This window comes from Medicago truncatula, chromosome 7 (genome assembly GCF_003473485.1).
Source record: "Medicago truncatula cultivar Jemalong A17 chromosome 7, MtrunA17r5.0-ANR, whole genome shotgun sequence".
Classification (NCBI taxonomy): Eukaryota; Viridiplantae; Streptophyta; class Magnoliopsida; order Fabales; family Fabaceae; genus Medicago; species Medicago truncatula.
The window spans coordinates 1,051,280-1,073,044 of NC_053048.1; the positions used below are offsets into that span (position 1 = coordinate 1,051,280).

Sequence of the window (21,765 nt, forward strand, 5' to 3'; positions counted from 1 at the left end):
TCATTCTGAAAAGTTCATACTGATGAACTAGCATCAAAGCTTTAGCCTCTTTTACTTTCTTGCTGCCTTCAAAGTTTGCACATAGAGAAGCAAACATAGCTTTCGCAGTAGATTTGTCACTCATTTTCATGTATTCGGTGCGAGGTATAGAAGCCACAATGATTCCTCTTATCTTGTGGTGTTTCTTATAAAGCTTCTTCTGAGCAGGAGTATGTATTCTTCTGTCTATAGCAGCTCCTTCTTCATCCAAATCCAGATCATCAACTCCATCTTCCAGTATATCCCATAGCTCTTCATCCAATCCCATAATAAAGCTGTACATATTAGTTTTCCACCATGAAAACTCTTCTGGATCTCCATTAAACTTTGGAGCTTTTCCAGAGTCTGTTTTCTTGTCAGCAGTATCATAGTCATGCTTGACACTTGTGTATTTTGTAGTAACTGATTCCTCATCTCCAGACATGTTTTTCTAATAGATCTTGAACTGTAACACGGTTAAGTGCTGTGATAACAGAGCAAGCTCTAATACCAATTGAAGGTGAAAAACACAAGAAGGGGGGGGTTGAATTGTGTTTTCTTTTTCTCTTAACAAAAAATACTTCTTCTGATAAAACTTCAGAAGCAGTTTGATTGCTTCTGATGAAATGATCAGAGTCAGATTGCAGCGGAAAAGAACAGAGCAGAGAAAAGAAAGACAAAGACACAGGCAGTTATCCTGGTTCCTTCCACAACACGGAAGTAGTCCAGTCCCCCTTGCACTTCCAAGGAGATTTCACTATAATCACAAGATTACAACTGCTCAATACTTTCTAAGTATGAGACTTCACAAAACTATGCTCAAGCACACACGCAAGAGTCTTCCAATGCTCAAGCACTAAGCAAGAGACTTCTAATGCTCAAGCATGCAGGCGAGAGACTTCTAATCAAACAAAAATACAGAGAATTGAGTTTGAATTGAACACTTGATATACAATCAGTGGTGTTCACAATACAATACAGAAAAGACTCTAGACTTTGAATTTCTAAGATGTATCAAATCAGTGCAGAAATTCAGTGTGCTTTGTAGAATCAAATTGACAGAGTTTTGGCGCTTTTAAACTTATGTATCTCTATCATTTATCTTCAAGTCTTCACTCCTTTATATAGAGGCGTGAAAGAGACGTTGAGATAATCAGCACGTCTAAAGAGTCGTTTGAAATCCTTTGATTATCCACCAGTGATCCTTTGCCTGATTTGGGTGTAGTCCTTTGAAGAATAAACTTCAAATTCATTCCCATCTTGAGTGTACAATTCTGCAGGCATGGCTGTTGTTTTGTCTTGTAGCGTAGACAGAAAACAGAGTAGTGGAGGTAGTGGTTGTACACTTGTACTTTGTCAACTCTATTAACGAGAGACAAGAGCTCAGTGCTATCCATATATCCGTTGATACCTCCCTTTCAATTCTTCGTTCTTCTTTGATAAGACTGAATTGAGAATCAGCTACTTTGAATCTTCAGTTTGATTAAAGGATCAAATGTAGCTTCTGGTGAAGATATTGCTTCTGATGAAAACTTTTGCTTCTGATGACTTTCTGCTTCTGATGACGTCATCTCTTCAGGAGCAGTTTAGCTTCAGGAGCAGTTTTCTTCAGATGCTCAGAATTTCTTTTTCTTTCCATTGTTCTTCCAAGACCTATTGAAATAACTTGAGTAGCCTTTGGTCCTGTACACTTGAACAATTATTAGTAATAACCAATTGACAATTTTTAATACCTTGTTATCATCAAAACTTAATAAGGTTCATTGTGAAACACATTTTGTTCCAACACAAGCAAGTTTCGTTAAAGGTTTCAGTGTTTGCCTGACGACTTCTCCGCAACAGACTTCCAACCAAAGACAATCTTCTTCGTCGGAGAGTCCTTCATCATGATGACAATTTTTTCATTGCAGGGTGCGGTTCCCTTGAGATCGCGCTTCATCTTCTTTTTCGATGTGACATCTTTTGTAGTGTGTGGCACCGTTTATATCAGTGGATCGACATTTTTTTTATTGCACCAGACTCGCTTCACGATCATGTTCATCAGTTTGGTCATATGGCGGGGTTACCACGATTTACACATTCTTTTCTGAAAGTAACCTGGCATGCTTGTGTCTGGGTTATTTGGAAGTAAAGGAACAACATGATTTTTAAGTAGAAAGCTTTGGATTTGGATCATCTGACAGACAATGTCAATTGTATGTCTTTTTTATGGATAAAGGCCAATATGCTCACATTCGCTTTCAGTTATAATGACCGGTGGCGGCACCTTTTACGTTGCATGAGTGTTAGTGTAGCTTTCTTTTTGTTTCTTTCGTAGTGTTTTTTCTATGGCATCAGACACTTAAGATTGTATTTTTGTTGTTGAGTGGTTCTCTTTTGCACACCTTGTGCGAGATGAACCATTCTTGTTAATTAATATATTGAATTTTGGCTTGTTAAAAAAAATAATTTATAGTTTGAATATTGGTCGATATGTTTAAAAATTGGTCAAATAGTCTAATAAGTAAATTTTTTAAAACAAATGAAGAATTTAGTGTTTGAATATGGGTCAATATATTTATTTTTTGCGGGGATATGGGTCTTTTTTTTTTTTTTTAGGTAGACTAGTGACTATAATTTATCTTATAAGGCGAATAAGTGGGGTGTCTGGGGTTCGAACCCCAACCCCTACATATAATAATGCACTATCCTACCAACTGAGCTATGCATTGTCAATATTTCTTCATCTTCTTATATGTTAATAATTGTGGCAAAAATTATTATGCATAAGTCATTTCCTTATGCACGAAGCAATTATGTTAGGATACCGGTTAATGACTGCGGTTATGGTGCATAAGGAAATCTTTATACACCTTGCATAAATTCAGAAATGGTTTATATGATTTATGCAAAAGGATGTCTTATGCATGATAACCACACCCATTTATTATTTTGTACGGGCTTAGCGATTTAAATGGCAGAGGTACCTAATAGTGCGGTAACGTATGATGATTGATAAGAGCTATCCTCGTTAATGCCAACAAATCCACAAATATCAATTTAGATTTAGATTACTTTATATTATTTTATTTTATTTTCATTTTTACATAAAAATAAAATCAAATTTAAATGCCAAAAAAAAAAAAAAAGTTGTTATACAATTTCCGTAAAAAAAATAAAAATATGTTACATAATATTATCTATTTATCCGATGGAGTCTCTTTTTGCGGGGACAAATGTAACTAAAATATAAAATAAAATAAAATAAAATATATAAAAAAATAGAAAATATTATTTATTATTCGTTATTTGTGTGCACTCTATAAATCAATTCGCCTATAAAACTGTGAAAACAAAGGTAAAGAAGCCAAGAAACAGTAAGAGAAGAAAGAAGAAAAAACAAGAACAACATAAAGATCTTCTTCTACTTCTTCTTCTTCTTCATACTTCCTAACCCTACCATATTGCATTGTTTCTTCAAGTAAGATATTAATAATGTTCTTTTCTTTTCTTTTCTTTTCTTTATAATCATTAATATTTTTATTATGTTTATTATTGTTATTTTTATGAATATTATTTATTGTTATAGATTTTGATGAGGAAAAATAAATGTGTGTGTATATATTTATACAGTAGTAGATGGTGGAAAATATCAAGAGACATTGATATAAGAAGATGAAGAAATACGAAGCAATAAAGAGTTTTGAAGAGAATGATGAAGATTTAGAAATGGGTCATGAAAACCAGATCCATGATTCAGCTACAAAGATTATTAATAATGAAGAACGTTCTACAATGATTTCTTCTTCATCATCTTCATCAAGAAAACAAGAACAACAACAACATCAACAACAACCTCAAACTTCTCAACGATTGCTTTCACTTGATGTTTTTCGTGGTCTCACTGTTGCGGTATTCTCTCTCTACCTTCCTTATTTTGCTCTTTTTTAGTTATGTTAATTAATTATTTAGTTAATTCTGTTTTAGGATTTTTTTATTATTAGTAATGATTTTTTTTAAGATGAAGCTAACGACGTCGTATGTTAAGTAATTTAGTTTGTTTCTTGTTTCCTTGGTTAGATTTTGGGTTGGGTTGTATTTTGGTGTTGGTGGTCCAAACTATTTATTAATAATAATAAAATAATAATAGTAGTAAAACACAATGAATAAGGTTTAGTTAATGCTTTCAACTCATGTCCGTCAAGTTGCCTCGTATCTCACAAGATCGTTAGCTCAACTCTTGTTTCAGACTCAAGTATAACTTTATACTTCTGTTAGTTTTCGTTGAGCTCTGAGATCTGATTGACCCGTTAGTACTCGACTCACCTAAAAAAAATTATTCTATAAAAAAATTTAGTTAATGAATTAATTAGGTTAATATAGTTATTGCTAAATTTTGATGGTTAGTGATGATTAATTAAATGGGAAGATTGACTTGAGAGTGTTGAGATATATAGATTTGGATGCTATACCCAAATTGTTGGTACTACTTGACTCATGAGAGAATCCAAAGAGTTTGCAGGTTGCACGTGTTAAAGTTAGATTGCTTTACTTTAAAGTAAAGAAGAATTGTATTTCATGTTAAAATGTTAAATTAAATTGTTTTTTGTCTCTTTTTTTTATAAGAAAAAGTTTGTTACTCAATTAGAGAGCCGTCCATTTACATACCATTACGGCTACATGCCTCTTTGTGATCAAATTGCTATAATATTCTATGATTATAACATATCTATATTTTTTAATATTTTTTTCTAGTAACCAAAAAATGTTATTGCTACGAAATATCGTGGATTTTATTGATGATTAATCTCCGCCGAAAATCTAGTTGACATATCTAATGTATTTTTCTCAATCATGTTGTCATTTTTTTTTACTGTATTTTTTTTTTTAAATTCCTTTTACTTCCATTTATGATTTATGATTATGGGTCAAATTAATTTATTATGTTAAATTTATAATTCTAGTAAGATATTTTCTGTTCCCTCTTTCGTAGAGTTCGTTTACCTATATTAGTATCAACTCTTCAGTCATATGCAAAGCCGTCCACTAAAACAGAATATGACTACGTGTCCATTGAAAAAAATTCACAATATTCTCTGATTTTTATGATATATTTATATTCTATATATGTTATTTTGATTATAACTTTTTCTATGAACTGTTATTTTGATAATAAATATGTTTCCTATTTATTATTTTATAATTTTCAAATTGACCAATAATAAATATGTTTCCTTAGATTTTGTTTTGACAATTCCTAGTTTTTGTTGTATAATTTTGAAATTTACCAAAAAAAATATTGTTCTATTTTTTAATTATATATTAAGTCAATTCTTTGACGTTTCTAATTAAAAAATTTCCCAATTTTTCAAAAAATAATAGTATTTTTCAATCATTGATATGACTCATAAGAATAAATAACGTATATCTACATATTTTATATATTTTTTTGGTTACATATGTATTTTTTTTGTTAGATCTAGATATTTTATATGAAAAGTAGAGAATATATCCCAATTTCTAAGCAATAAAGGACTTGGCTATTTGTGAACCGTGTCTTATTTTTACTATTCATTGCATTTTCTTCAAAAATTGAAAGTATATATTTACTTATTATGATTAAAGAGCAATTTTTTGTGGTTAAAAAAACGCATTTTTTGATTAAAAAGAAATGAAATAGTTTCGTAAATGCACTTAGATGATAAAAGACAGAAAATATTTGATGTGTTTAGTGCGGGTTCAAACCCACAATACTTCTCTTCTACGCACTTCATGTGTGAGTTTCAGCAGTAGACATTTTTATGTTAGGTAGTTTTAATTTTTGCACCCCTAACTTTACAATCCCACAAAAACTATTGTAAATGGATTAGGTTAATAAAAAATGGCCTATTAAATAAATCAAGTTCAAAGTTTATTATATGATAATAAAAAGGTTACTTACTAATACATACATCATTATCAAAAAAAGGTGTCATAATAACGTGCAGTTGGTTAGATGTAATGTGCCTAAACCGACTCCTCACCACTCACTATGTTGCTTTATCAATGGGAAATGACATTGAAACGCAATGCTTGTATTGTGTGACTTACTTTAGTACCTTCATTATATCATTTTACTATGTCATAATATCATATTTTGTCACCAAATATGTAATATTATCATATTAACAATTAAATCTTTTAGTCCTTGCAATATACAATATTTTATGTATGTCATTTTCTCAAATTATTATTAGTGTCGACGTGTCAGTTTTCGTGTTGTCCAGTGTCTTGTCCTTATATGTGTTCGTGCTTCATAGGTTTCAACTTGTCCTTTTGCATGCAACTTCTACCATTGGAAGTAATCATAATTTTTTGAGGAAATGTTTTAGGTCTAGACATTGTTTGGTGTGCCTAATGTCCTTTTAGCCATATAGAATGTTTGGTGCTTCTTCTCACATGGGATTGTACAATTTTTCCTTTTTCTTTCTTCAACTATTCACATGATACATAATCCAATCATGTTATATTTTCCAATTGGAGTTGATTGATATTTTGTATAGTTTGAAAACGACAAATTTTGTTAGGAAATATTTGTGTTCTGGTTTAAACTTTGGCCTGGTGTAATTTGGTTAGGAAATATATATATGATGAAGTAAAAGTTGCATTGCTATTCATTCTTAGACAACGGTAAAGTTTATTTAATAAATGGAAGTAATTGAATTGAATGTAATAGACTCGAAAGTATCTAGTGTCTGACACCGACTCGACATTTATGCGTTAGTGTCGAGTTGGTGTCAGACACTAGACACTTTCAACCTGAAGTCTCGGTATTGCATAGGTTTTTAGAGTTTGAACTCCAAACCTCATGCTTAAAACTCCTTTGGTGCCTCCTAGGCAAATAATAATAAATGAAATGTGTGTATTAATAACTTATGATACTAATTAATGGGTTATTTATATCTCAGATACATAAATTATCTTAATTTGTTTCCATCTTACATTGCTTTTTACTGATTTTATGAAACTCAATGCAGCTTATGATATTGGTGGATGATGCTGGTGGACTTATTCCAGCACTCAATCATTCTCCATGGAATGGTTTAACAATAGCAGATTTTGTTATGCCATTTTTCCTTTTTATTGTTGGTGTTGCATTAGCATTCACATACAAGGTATGTTACTTGAAACTTTTCTATAATTACAAAGAATGTAATGATATTATTTAGTGATAATGCAATTTCCTTTGAATTCTTTGATCTATATTAATTTAATAATACTTGACTAGAATTAGAATTTGTATTGAAACATTGTTGATAAATTGTTCATTTGTTTATCTACCTTATTTGTTTCTTCAACAGAAACCATCTTGCAAAGTTGATGCGTCTAGAAAGGCGGTTTTACGAGCGCTTAAGCTTCTTGCATTAGGCATTTTTCTTCAAGGTGCCAACTGAACCTTTTGCTTAAATTTTGTGGAAATTTCTTAGCTAAAATTTAAGCTTTGTTAGCATTTCTTTTTTTGATGAATGTCATGGTGTTAAGATAAAATGTTTGTGTTGAAATTTTTTAATATGAATCCTATATATGTTGTGAAATAACAGCTATAGTGGCGCTATAACGTGCATATCGGAATTTGAACAAATCCCTGTTGTTTTGTGATACACTTTATAGTACAAAGTTTTGTCTAGCAGTGCAACATACCGGAATTTGAACAAACCGTCAATTTCCACGATCTACGATTGACAAAATTGAAATCATGTCCATGTATGTAATGTATTGCATTTTGTCGTTTGCAGGAGGTTATGTTCATCGCGTTAGTGATTTGACGTTCGGAGTGGATTTGAAGCAGATAAGATTGATGGGAATACTGCAGGTACAATTTTTCGCCCTATGAAGTTAGAACTTCGTTGAACATAATAAAAAATGTCTGTATAATACTGATCATTCTTTATTTATTTCATTGGATTTCAGAGAATTGCAGTAGCATATTTGATTACAGCTCTCTGTGAAATTTGGCTCAAGCGTGAAGATATCGTTAATTCTGGATCATCCCTTTTGAGAAAGTATCGATATCAATGGTAAGCTTAATTTTCATGTAGAGTTTTGCTTTTAGAGTTATAACTTATAAAGCATTTTGACTTTGTTTTATCTTATGATATAGAAATAACCTATATATAAATACTTTATGATATGTTTATGTTATAAGTGTTTGATTAAGTTGTTTATTGAAATATGCCTAGTTATGTGATGTTGCTTTTCACTTTAACTTGTGTCTCAAGTCATGGTTTTTTTTAAATGGATTAATTTTCTGAATATATCAGGGCTTTGGCTTTGTTTCTCTCTGTCATTTATCTTTGCTTGCTGTATGGGATGTACGTTCCTGATTGGGAGTATGAAGTTCCAACAGAACCTTCTTCAGAACCTATGAAATTTTCTGTGAGTGTTTTATGTCTTTTACATTTTCACACCTATTTGGAAGTTTAAATTCATTTTTCGAAACAAGTTAACTTCTTATATATTGGTTGAAAATGTGATTTAAGTATCTATCTAAACATGTGTTAGGTTAAATGTGGAGTAAGAGGTGACACTGGACCAGCCTGCAATGTCGTTGGAATGATCGATCGTAGCTTATTGGGTTTACAACATCTATACCGGAGACCAATATATGCACGGATGCCTGTATGATCCTCTATACTCTTCGTTGTTCTGATCAATATTTTCTAGTTCTTATACACTGTCAGTTTATAGATTTTTTTATATTGTCAACAAATTCTAGTCGTTGGATTATTAAAAAAGTTCGACTTTTTATATTCTAATTTGTTTGCTTTACCATTTTTGTATTACAATAGGAATGCAGTATAAATTCTCCTGACTATGGACCATTGCCTCCTGATGCTCCTTCTTGGTGTCAAGCTCCTTTTGATCCTGAAGGACTCTTAAGGTGACTTTCACTCTTTCAATCCTTTGTTTTTAGAATGCAACTCTCAATATGGTGGAAAATTGGAAGAAAGTGACATGATTTTAGACATATAGCTTAATTTGCTTAGCATTTTTCTTCCCTAATATTCAAATGGCTTAATTACACTTTTGGACCCCTATCTTTTCAAAAGTTGCGGTTATGGACCCCTAACTAATTTAAATACAAAACAGCCCCCTATGTTTTGATTCTTTGGCAGTTTTGGACCTCCAGTCCATTGTTGACTCGGTCAACGCTGACGTGGCACCCTAAGTGAGGTGCCACGTGTCAATTTTTATTTATTTATTTGTCTTGGGGGTCCAAAACTGCCAAAGAATCAAAACATAGGGGGCTGTTTTGTATTTAAATTAGTTAGGGGTCCATAACCGCAACTTTTGAAAAGATAGGGGTCCAAAAGTGCAATTAAGCCTATTCAAATTCATTGAAATTTATATAGCATGGTTTATGGTGAGGTGAGCTTTTCCTGTTGTCTCTAATTTTGTGTCTGTTATGGAATTTTAGTTCAGTGATGGCAATTGTTACCTGCTTGGTTGGCTTGCATTATGGTCATATTATTCTCCATTTTAAGGTAATTCCCAACATTTTTCTTTTTTATTACTTTCTTTAGGAAGCACATACACCGAACACGACATACACGCCGACATTAGCAATAATTTAAGAAAATGAATTCAAATGTAATCACATGTATCGTGTCGGTGTTAAACACTGGACACGCTTTCAATATAAAGTTTTGGTACTACATTCATCGTTTAATTATGAGTATTAATGTTATTTCCTTATTGCTACTTGCAGAACCATAGAATTAGAATCTTACATTGGATGATTCCAACCTCTTGTCTTGTGGTATCTGGCATTGCCTTGGATTTATTTGGTAACCATTATCTCTTAACTCTTTTTAGTATTAATTTTTTTAGTAATAAATTAATTAACATAAGCTCTTGTTGTAATGTAGGAATGCATGTAAATAAAGTTCTCTACTCATTTAGTTATACTTGTCTCACTGCTGGTGCTGCTGGCATTCTCTTTGCTGGAATATACTTGATGGTTAGTAATAACTCTTCTGCATTGGATTTGTTCGAGATAGGTTATCTATTAACATACACGCGTGAGAAATAGCTTATGACATGTTCATAAACGGTTTTCAGTTTGTTTCCGTAAATAAATTCTTCAAGATAGTGTGCACTTATGTAAATAGCTGATAGCTTACATGAAAACAGTTATAGATTGTATTTTATCTTTGTTAAAGAAATGGTTTTTGTAGTAGTTATATGATAAGCACTTACGCTACAAGTACTTAACTAAAAAAATTACACAAACATGGAAATCATCAATTAGCTGATAAAATTATTTTCTCTTGCTTGCAGGTTGATGTATGTGGATACAGTCGCATGACTTCGATTTTCCAATGGATAGGCATGCATGCATTAATGATTTATGTCCTAGCAGCTTGCAACATTTTCCCAATTTTCCTTCAAGGATTTTATTGGGGAAATCCTCATAACAACATTGTAATTTCTAATGTCCCTCTTTGCAGTTATTTACTAATTTTTACCAATGTTTTGAAAATCGAACCGGTTAAACCTTGAACAAACATTGTCTACAATTTGTTTATTCGAGCGGTTTAAAACAGTTGAACCATGATCCATATATCTTGCCGGTTCAATTTTTATAACATTGACGTCTTTTACTATATAATTATATGATTTTTTTTTTCTTTCTAAATCATTATTTTCTATTATGACATGTCCACATTTTTCATGCTCTAATAATGTGATATGATTGCAAAATTTCTTGTCACAGCTAAAGTTAATTGGAGTTGGATCATGAAGGAGGAAGCAAATTAAATATGCTAGTGGATAACAAGATTATTATGTTATTAAATGATGAGACATTTTTTGTTTCACCTATGTCGTAATGAGGAGGACCAAAGCAATGTGGTGGAATTTTGAGAGAAATTTTGGAGCTGGTCTTTTATTCAAGAACATGAACATGAATAAATGTTCCTCTAATCTATTGATAAAATCACCTACTACATGGATGATGCATATGATATATTTTGGAGAAGTTACATTTCTTCATGGCAGACTTTCATTTTTATATATAGAAAAAAGAGAGCAGCTTTTGTTTATAGTATATGATGACTGCCATATATTGAGTACTTTGTATCTTGAAATGTTAGATTTCAAGATGAGTAAGAATTTGTCACGATATATCATTGTACAACTTTAGCTTAATATTTATTATCATTATTATTATTAGCTTAGAAATGTCAATTTTTATGTGTACTGTATGTAGGGTGTGATTTTTAAATGTAGTGTTGGAAGAATGTCTGCATGAAATCCGTGACAATGGTCCCCACAAAAAAACGAGAAGATAATTGAACTATATGAAACCTTAAGATAAAATGATTGTGGTAGAAATTTGAAGAAAAAAAACGTAGATTTCATAGGATATGATCTAATGCACAGTAAATAGAAGTGCTACATATATAATTTGAACTAGATACCTTGTCAACCTACATATTTCTTTTGTAATTAATCAATAATAATTTTTAAGAAAATGTTCTTTAGTATAAAGAATGGTTCATTACAAATTAGATGTAAAATAGTTTCGCAAACACAACTCATTTGTTAGTTGGAAGGACATTAATATGCAGAAGTTGTGGTTTAAGGCCCTGTTTGAATTGGCTTATTTTGAGCTCATGTGGACTTATCTACTTCCATAAGCCTTTTTAAAGGTGTTTGGGTAAATAAATAAAAATAGTTTATCATAGTTTCATAAGCTGCTTATGCCATATTTTAATAAGCCTAAATTTTCAGCTTATCCTCCGGCTTAACAAGGAGCTTATGAATTTATGTAACCTCCTTCGAATCTCTCTGGATCCACTTTTTCAAAACATATATTTTTATTTTATTTTTTTATTTTTAGAAAAAAAAACATATATTTTAATTATAATGTTAGTTATCTTTGGTTGTGCATGAGTAACAAAATTGTTATATACTTATCTTACTAAAGTAACACACGTAACTAAGATTTTTTTTTAAGGATGATTTTTATTATTTTTTTGTTACGTAACAAAATGAAACTGAATAAAAAAAACAAACTTAACTTGTCTTTTTTTGGTAACAAATTGTACATTAATATCTATATATATGGTCAGTTTACAATCATAATTTCTCAAGTTTATAGTTATATTATTATACTTTTTTTTAAAAGAAAGCTGATCATATAGTATTATACTTGTGTATAATGATGTTTAGAATATTTATTTACACCTCGAATGTTAATTTTGTCTTATATGAATATTGATATTTTTTTAAGGACGAATATTGATTATACTATATATATAATTATAATTAATATATTATAATATTGTTTTTTACATCTTGATTAATTTTATCAAAAAAAATCTTGATAATTGTGGTTCGATTCTTTGATTTTTTTGTTAAATTAAAAATATTTAAAATTTCGATAATTGCTTATGTAATATCACATCCAAACATAAATAGCTTATCAAGTATAAGAGCTTATGATGTAAGCTCTAATGTTATAAGCCCTAATGCTATAAGCATCTATATAAACTGTTTATCCAAACGGGGCCTAAATCTTAAACATTTTACTTCTCTACATTTAAAATGTATGAGTCCAACCACTTTAACAAAAAAAAAAAAATTCGTAAAAGACCTCTCAAAATACCAAAAAAGAATTTGTTGAATTGTCAACATTTTTGTTCATATATTATTTTGTCTTTTTAATTAAGAACCATAAGAATAATATCTAAGGATATGCACATAAGTTTTGTCCTTTTTTTATCCTTCTTAGCGATAAGAATTTCCAATCATATAGTGTCTTCTAGGGTTTGGAGAGTTTAATTTGAGTGTATAGTGTCTTCTCTCATCCGTCTTCATCGTGTTTCACCTCTGTTTCAGTTTGTTTCTTACTTGAATTCTCTGTAAAGTTTTCATCCACATTTGATGTTTACTCCCCTCTCAATTTTGTTATTATTTTAATTGGAAATGAAATCATTATGGACTATTATGTGTCATGTGAACAAATAATGTTTGACAGTTATTCTATGCATCTTATGGATTGTTCAACCTCTAAAATACGTCGATCAAGAGATATAATCCAATCTAAGATATGTTGATTGGATCTTATCTTTTGATAAATTTTATATGATCGAAAATTAAAACCGACAAATTAAGGGACTTTTGAGCAAAGCGGAGAGATGCGTAGAACAAATACTATAAAGTAGGTAAACAATTGACAAGTCTTTATTGGGGATTTATTGCGGTTCGGAAGTACTTCAGCTGGTTGGCCAACATGTCCCAAATCCCAATCCTAATGAAAAGATAAAGAGAAAAATGTACAACAACCTTTGTTGATCATGCTAAAGGGTTATTTTCCACTTCCATACATTGTTTGAAATAATATTTATTATATTAGACATGTGATATGTCTACGAGGAACCAGCACCAATGAAAATGATTTTTTTTTTTTTTTATGAGATATTTTGGCATTCCTACTTTTATTTGAAACAATATGAAAGGTTGTGGTATCACTACAAAGTTTATCTCCAAGTTTCAAGTCTAAAAAAAAGTGTTTGGATAAATAACGCAACCAAGATACGAATATCCCTCCAATGTTTAAAATTCTATGAAAAAACTAATGAAAATCAGTGGCCTAGCTTGAGCTTCTTGACACAACCCAAGCAAAACATTCTAGGTTATTTTATGCCCCATAATCCAATATCCACAATAATAACTATGAACAAACAAAACAATCTAATCTTGGAATTTCGTTGAGTCACAAAAATATCAAATAGGGTATATTTTTATGTATGATTTTGGAGGGAAGAGAAGGACCTATTTTGCTTTTTTAAATTAAAGAAATTATAAAATGTATCTAAAAAAATCTTGCAATTGAAATATTATATGATCGTGTATTATATTATTCTTACAATTTTTTTAAATCTCAAATATATAGCAAAATAGACTTGGTCTCCCAAGGCTCTCAATCCTAATATACGTCTAGAGTGCGCACTTCTAATTCCTCCATACCGAAGCAATTGACATATCTCTAGCATGTACCATATCTCTCTCTCACTCTAAGATTCAACAAACTGTTTTCACGCTGTCTACGCACGCCGGCCAGCCACCTGCGACCTTCGTCGCCTCTGCACTACACTGAAATTGTCTAATTTAATGAACTAGTTTGATGGCCACATTCAACTGCATCTACATAAGCTTAAAAAACTCAATCAACAAATCTGGTTGAAGGATTCCAAAAAAGATTAGTAACATAAATCAGTAAAAGATCCAAGGTTCTTTCTCTCCGGCTTCCAGAAACCCCATTATATGGAACAATTCCTATTAAAAAAAAATGGACCAATTCCAAGAACCAAATCATGTTCCAATGCAAGTTGATGACAAAATTCATCCAATTCCGTAGCAATTTGGGATTATTTAATGTTTTCTGACATGATTTTAGAAACCCATTTTTATCGTAGCATCTTTACCATAAAAAAATTGTCATTGGGGTATTAGAATTTGTTTGCTTGGTTTTGATCATCAAGTTCTACCTTTCAGTGCTTAAGGTTCTGGAATGGACAATTACAAGTTGCAACTAGAAGTGGAGAAAAGGAACATGGAAAAACAGTTTTGTTTTGCGAATTAGACTTTTTAAATTTGCTGGAAAAAAAAAAATTCTCGCAAGGATATTGTTCAGCATGTCAATGACTCGGTGATGGAAAAAACTTCCGATCGGTATGGTTAAGATGATGGAGGAGGTGAACCGACAATAGAGAATGATCTAGAATTATTGGGAGGGGTTCAGGTGTATCAAGTGCATCATAAACACTCATGGGACATCAACATCCATCCGTTAAAGCTACTCTCCCACGGTGGGGGAGACCTATGAAGCTCTCCCACACTATGTTGCCATACACTTCATTATAACAAAAATGGGTATATAGTTGATACAATTAGCAGCATCCATGTAGTTCTAGTCATTGCTCAAAATACCACAAAAGTTTGAAACAGAAAACCCTGAAAGGTCAGCCAAGATTGATGAATTTGTTCAATTCAATCTTCTGCTGTTGTAGAGGAGTGGTGAGGAAAAGTAGACCACACATCTTCCCACGTCCTGTGGCCTTCTGATACCTCCCTTATAACAGAGGCAGCTTTTTCCACATCAACACGCACTTGATCCTTGCTGTCCCTTTCCCGAATAGTCACCGACGTCGTTGAATCTACAGTTACAGCAAAGGGCACACCAAGTTCATCTGTTCTTGCATACCGTTTTCCTATTGATGTACCTGTTAACATTTTTACAAGATATATAAATAAAAATGTAAGGTTAGTCTTGCTCATGGCAAAATCAGCATAAATGAATTCCTAAAACAAAATAATGTATGAAAGAAATGTTGACAACTTCAGAACAGGTTTAAGCCTTTTAATTTACGTATATCATAAAGAAAAAGCACTCGAGGGTTGAAAGAGTAAGACCAAACTCGCCATTCGCCAAAAACAAAGCCTACTTCATAGAAAAATATCCATACACAACATCTTCCTAACCAGGAAGTGATTTTACAAGAAAATCATCCACAATGAAAGCATTTCATTTCAGAGATTTACAAGTTAATGTTCCCATGTACTAGAAAACTATGTAGTTATCTAACTGAGACCAATGATCAAGGAGTAGAAAATCAAGGTTCATGTCACCCATTTTAACAACTAAACAATAGAAATTCTCGTGGTAATTATGACATTACTACCGATGAAGAAAATTCCCTTGAGTTTTTAGACTATTCATTTATGAGGAGCATAACTGTAACAGCTTTAAGAGCCATATGTTAACAAGAAATACCACCAACTAGCAATTACTACAACTAGTAGTGCTGCCTTTAAGATAGTATCCTCAGCTCCCATGGGGTGCATTTGTAATTTGGAAAAAAAAAACCAATGTAACAATTTTTTCCAATGCTGGGTGAGTGCCACATACTTCATTGCCAAAATTTTGGTGCCTGGCTTGAGAGGTTTTAATAGAATTATAAGGGTAACATTTTGGAGTATATGGTCGGAGTATAACATCTTTTCAAAGGCAATTAGCTTCTATATAGAAGTTCTGTTCAGGAGTTACCTTAACTGACTTGAAAGGAATTTGCCAAAATTACTCCATTGGTGTTTAGTGTTTATTCCTTTTCTTTGTTGTTTTACTTTTCCTGTTTCTGTATGAAGGGTTTCTTAACCTTGAATTTCCACAATATTTTCTTTTTTTGATTTAAAATAATTTCTTTAACAGTCATTCATGCAATCATCCAGCCTAAGCCTCTAAAGTTTTATTTAACATAATCGACAGGTATATCTACATGTTAACGAGAACTTCAACTTTAACAACATACCTGTAATGTCAATCTTATGCGAAATTCCAGCAGCAGTCAACGACTTGGAAATCAATTTGGCAACATCTTCATACTTCTGATTTTGAACCAGAGGGAAAACTGTGCATTTAATAGGAGCCACAAGAGAAGGAAAGCGAAATACATTTAACTGTTCATCCCCAGCTTTACTCGACCTTGTATAGAAAGTATGCTCATATAGGCAATATATTATCCGTCCAATCCCAAAGGATGGTTCAATCACAGATGGTGTAAAAACTCGCTGATGCTCTTTCTTTATCTCCTTGTGAATGGTCACCATATTCTTATTAATAGTTACAGTTTTCCCAAGTGTACATACTTCAAACTCAACCTCGCCTTTTGAGTCCAGAGCAGCCTTCATATCCAATGCTTCTTTCTCATTCATTGCCTGCCAGAGAAGATTCCATCTCTCAAGAGTAATGCAAGTAGCAATTTGCGAGCCACTGTTCTAAATACCAAAATAGTTACAACACAAATTACCTCAAGTGCTTCAACCACCTTCTTCTGATTACCCTTGAATGCCAGGCCCAGTTCTTTCTTTATGGGATTTATAACCAATTTCTGAAATAAGTCACATATCAAGTCAATTAATGATGAAAGACTTCTTATAGTTGTGTAAAAAGCTGCCAATAAATCAACATTAAACAGTACCTCCACTTCCTTAGGTTCTGAAAATTTTTCCTGAGCCACCAGCAGAGTACCACTTTTCTCCTGTAGTATAGAATACAAAAGTATTATGAGAATGCAGTACACCACACATTAGAAAAATGAATTTCTTTAGTTGCTTTTATACTATATATATATATATATATATATATATATGGGATTTGCTAGAACACACCCACTAGTTTTTATGTGGGAGTGTTTTAGCAAGCTACACCTTAAGGTGTATTTAACTACTTTTTAGTTATAACTTGCTAAAACACACCTAAAAAATAAGTGGGTGTATCCTAGCAAATGCCTATAGGAGTTGCTAACATACACCCACTTACTTTTTAGAAGGTGTGTTTTAGCAACATTCACCTTAAGGTGTATTTAACAACTTTTTAGTTATATCTTTGCTAAAACACACCTTAATAAAAAGTAGTGGGTGTATCCTAGCAATCCCTATATATATATATATATATATATATATAATACATTTTACTCCCCTTTAAATATAATCATTCCTCAACTTCCTCCCCTTATATTTTTCTATTATTATTTAACCAACATATAATTCGGTTTAATGTGTATTTTCAGTTAAACCGAATGTAAGTTAAGCTGCAGAAACTGAAAAACAAACTTCAAGCAAGTAAAGTGGTAAATAAAAATCAGGTCACTTTGCTATGCACATGCCCTAATTTTTTTTGTTTGATTTAGCTGAAAATAACATTTTCAATCAAAACAAAACAGTAATGCAACACCAATTTAATGGATTCATAGCAATAGTATTGACACATCAAGGTTCATGAATCCCGACGTAAGGAAACCAATTTAAAATTATACTTCACAAAAAATTTAACCATTAGTACTGCATTGTTTTGGTTTATTGAAGTTTATCACAAAGCATTGAGTAAATAAGAGCAATTACCGAGTGAGCACGCAAATCATATGCAGATCTATCAGCAATGCCAACACACTCAATCCAACCATAGGAACACTCAATCTCAGCATCCCAACAGTCAGCAGCATAATGAGCCATCTCATTGGCAAGATGCTGCCTGAATCTTAAACGGTCTTTGTCTATACCGAGACGCGTCAAGAAGAGATATACTCTCCCAATGAAATAACCAAGAGTCTCATTGTTGACAATACCCTGATCAAAAATCAAAACAATCATAACATGCGGTTTAGTAAAGAACAAACAACATTTTTGTGAGGGAAAAGGGTATTGACTACTAGTCTACTGCACTATTATTGAAACTGACCTTCGAAACAGCATCACCGAGGCGGATTCTCTTTGCAGACTGACCAGTCATCTGTTCTTCCCTTGGGAACATGAAAAACTCCAAGTCAGCAACTTCGGCATACTTAGGATGAGACTTATCTTCAGGGTCAACAAAGTGTTCAATTTCTGCCAAGGTGAATTCACGGACTCTGAGAAGACCTTGCCGGGGAGAAATCTGCAGAAAGATAAAGAAACCAAACTAAATCCCCCGATTCCAGAAAGACACCAATACTGAGAGCAAATTCATACATAAAAACCAACAAACCTCATTTCTAAAAGCCTGCCCAATTTGTGCAGCAGCAAAGGGTAGCTTGTTTCCATTGTAATAGTACAAATCCTTGAAATTAACGAATATGCCCTGAGCAGTTTCTGGACGCATAAACCTGTTTCAGTTGAAAAAAGAGTTATATTCTTACCACGATAAAGCTATATGGCATTGCTTATTCAGATGTTCTCGAGCTATAGATCTATCTGGCATGTGTGTGATTGTTAGACTTTAGTCCTACTAGATGATAATACTAATTTATTTCAATCGGCAAATCAAATATAGCAACCCATTAAATTTCAATTCCTTGTGACATGCAGATTCTTTGGTGTGCTACTGATAAATTTCCTTTTTAGAATTCTAGTCCCCCCCAGTCATACACCCAATTTGAAAAATGTGATTTGCCATTCAGACTCCCTACACAGTTTGGTGAGGGAAAGAAAGCACACATATCATATTTACACAAATGAGACAGAGCCAATGAGGAATCTCATGGCTAAGAATTGGCGTTTTGAGCCGCATCACATCTTTTTGGAGGGTAACTAGTGTGTGGACTTCTTTGCTAAACTGGGATCAGGACAATTTATTAGTGGTCTTACATGACCAATCCCCGTTGGTTGTGTTTCTAAGGAATCTGTCATTTTGTTTCGAGGGTTTATAACCAAAATAATAATGATAATAATAATAACCATAAGTCATGATAAACACAAACAACAAAGAAGGAAAAGGAGGCTAGAAGTGACGAACCCAGGAGCTAAGCCAGAGGGACCAATTGAAGTTTGAAACATCAAATTGAAAGGGTAAGGATCAGACAGTGGATTCTTGGTTTCAGGAGCTGTGATACCATACTCCTTAATCTTAGCACCAAGTTCTTGAGATGAGAAATCGTCCAGCATGGCAAGCACGTGCTTGAGCTCTGCAGCTTTGTCTGATGACAATGTGAGATCCTTCTGAAGCTTCTCATTGCAATAGTCCTTGAGCAAGTGATCAGCACGGTAACAAGTGCCGGTTTTCTCATCCTTCACCATGAGATCAGTGAATTTCTCCACGTGACCGGAAGCCTTCAGAACAACCTCCGGCGTCACAGATGGACAATCAACCTCAAGCATGTTTTCCTCCAAAACAAAATGCTACAGGGAACATGACAAAAACAATACTGTTAGATATTTATAGAGGTATTTTGGGATCTGGGCCTTGTTTGAATAAACAACTCAGGAGCTTATAGCATAAAAACTTATAATATAAGTGCATATATATAAGCTATTTCTATAACACAATTAAATAGTCAAATTGTTTTCACACTAGCTATAAGCTATTTTAACAAGCTATCTCAGAGAGCTTATAGAAATAAATTTAAAACTGCTTATGGACATGTCATAAGTTGTTTCCATAAGTTTAAATAAGTCCGATCAAAACAACTCCTAATAACCTAACAAATAAGCCAATCCAAACGGACCATAGTTTAACAGATGCTTAAACTAGTAATAAGCTAAAATAAATCAACCCAAACATTTCCTAATGCAACAACATAACAACATCACATTTTACACAGTCAGTGCATAGAAATTCAATTCACCTGACGCCAAAAGGCAAGGACGTTAGATTTAACGGCACAACCAGGAGGACCATAATCATAAAAACCAGCAACACCACGATAAATCTTAAACGAAGGAATATAAAACAAACGGCGTTCAAGCGTATTGTTAACAGATTGACGAAATGCTTCACGCGAATCGGAACCAGAGAGAAGCGATTGAAGCGATTTCTCGATGGAAGATTTCTCAAGTTTGAGATTGTTTAACGCTTGAACAGCAGCATCGATATCAGGTTTAGATGCGGAGGATGATTTGAGTGAACGGACGGTGTTGGCTTGGATTTCAACGGCGGAGAGTTTCTCCGCTAGGGTTTTGCGTAGGGTTTCTTCGGTGGCGGCCATGGAAGAGAGAGAATGAGGTTTTGTGAATGTGGTGGTTATGGTTGTTATCGCTTTCTTACTCAATGTAAGCATATCATTTCTCCAAAAGAGTGTAAGTGTGGTGTGTTCACTCTCACTATAAATCAAAACTAGTGGATATGTCACTTAACTCGAGCTCAGTCCTCGTGAGCTTAGATCAGTTGATATGGACCGTATAAAAATATATAAGGTTTGGCGACCAACCTTCAGCCACCACAAGAAAAAAAAAGTGTATCTTAAAAAAAAAAATATAAAAAAGTTTCAAAATGAATTTATATCAATGTGTATTGTTTTTATTTTAATGAAACTTAACTGATTCTTTAATTGATAATTTAAATAATATTATATAAATAATAAAATAGCTTAGGTGAAAGCTATATAAAGAGGGGGATATTATATATTATTAAAAGAAAAAACGTTTGATCAGTGTGCATGTCTCTACATATAAGTCGGATTAGTCGTTCATATTTGATGGATCGAAAATCGGTGCGAAAGCCAAAAAATAAAATAAAAGAAATGGCATATGTTTCTTCTATATGGTATATATTGTTGCTAAAAAGGATGTATATATTGTTACATTGGTGTATAAGTTGACTTTTTTATGCCTAAAAAAAGTTACTTTTCTTATAAAAAGAAAAAGAAAAAAAAAGTTGACTTATAAATTAAGCAAATCCGAACTATGTTAGTGTGTTGGTGGTAGAAGTGATCTAAAGTCGTTGTAATGATTTAATGAGATATATAAAGTCACGTCATCTCATTAAAAACTTGCAACCACTAGCCTTAAACTTTATACCAACATTGTTTTAAGTTTGTTGACCAGAGAAATGTTATTAATGAATGAAACGTTGTGGATCTCACCATTTTATGTAAGATTTATTTTTAATGTGTGATATTCATATGAATTATTTATTTATTATAAGAAAACTTTCAAAAATAAATTTGGTCATATTTATAAGAAAATGCCACAATTTTTTAGGTGTAGTTATTGTTCAAAAGACATTTCTACACTTTTTTTAATGGTTGTCTTTTTTAATACTAATGGATGTAACCAAAGTTCCACAACTGTCTATAAGGGTATGTTTGTAAAAATATTTAAAAATTACAACAATTAATGATTGTATTGGTTTTGATATTTTTTTTGTTTTTCATTTTATAATAAAGACCCAAAGGGAAGCGTTAGAGAGAGTATTAAAAAAGAGTGTCCATAACACTTCTCTTGTTGATTAACACCACTTTATGTAGG

At 32.4% G+C, this 21,765-nt stretch overlaps 2 protein-coding genes across 3 annotated transcripts; one reads left to right on the plus strand and one right to left on the minus strand.

Moving 5' to 3' along the window:
* Positions 1-3,318: 3,318 nt before the first annotated feature.
* On the plus strand, positions 3,319-11,211 carry LOC25499806 (heparan-alpha-glucosaminide N-acetyltransferase). 2 transcript variants are annotated; one of them, XM_024771582.2, is made up of 14 exons: positions 3,319-3,478; positions 3,631-3,909; positions 7,014-7,151; positions 7,338-7,419; positions 7,773-7,849; positions 7,948-8,054; positions 8,298-8,412; positions 8,539-8,655; positions 8,826-8,917; positions 9,455-9,521; positions 9,746-9,824; positions 9,906-9,997; positions 10,318-10,461; positions 10,754-11,211. In XM_024771582.2, the coding sequence occupies exons 2-14, from the start codon at positions 3,673-3,675 to the stop codon at positions 10,778-10,780; spliced, it is 1,374 nt and encodes a 457-aa protein (XP_024627350.1). In that variant the 5' UTR covers positions 3,319-3,478; positions 3,631-3,672; the 3' UTR covers positions 10,781-11,211. The 2 variants fall into 2 exon arrangements, with proteins under 2 accessions (XP_024627350.1, XP_024627351.1); XM_024771583.2 differs by having other exon boundaries at positions 3,339-3,478; positions 3,634-3,909.
* Positions 11,212-14,765: 3,554 nt separating this feature from the next.
* Positions 14,766-20,605, minus strand: LOC25499807 (glycine--tRNA ligase, mitochondrial 1). The gene is made up of 9 exons (XM_013592352.3): positions 20,145-20,605; positions 19,316-19,698; positions 18,569-18,686; positions 18,284-18,478; positions 17,947-18,171; positions 17,025-17,084; positions 16,854-16,934; positions 16,356-16,761; positions 14,766-15,269 (listed from the first exon to the last, which is right to left on the minus strand). Exons 1-9 carry the CDS (start codon positions 20,574-20,576, stop codon positions 15,037-15,039), a joined length of 2,133 nt encoding a protein of 710 aa, XP_013447806.2. The 5' UTR covers positions 20,577-20,605; the 3' UTR covers positions 14,766-15,036.
* Positions 20,606-21,765: the final 1,160 nt, after the last annotated feature.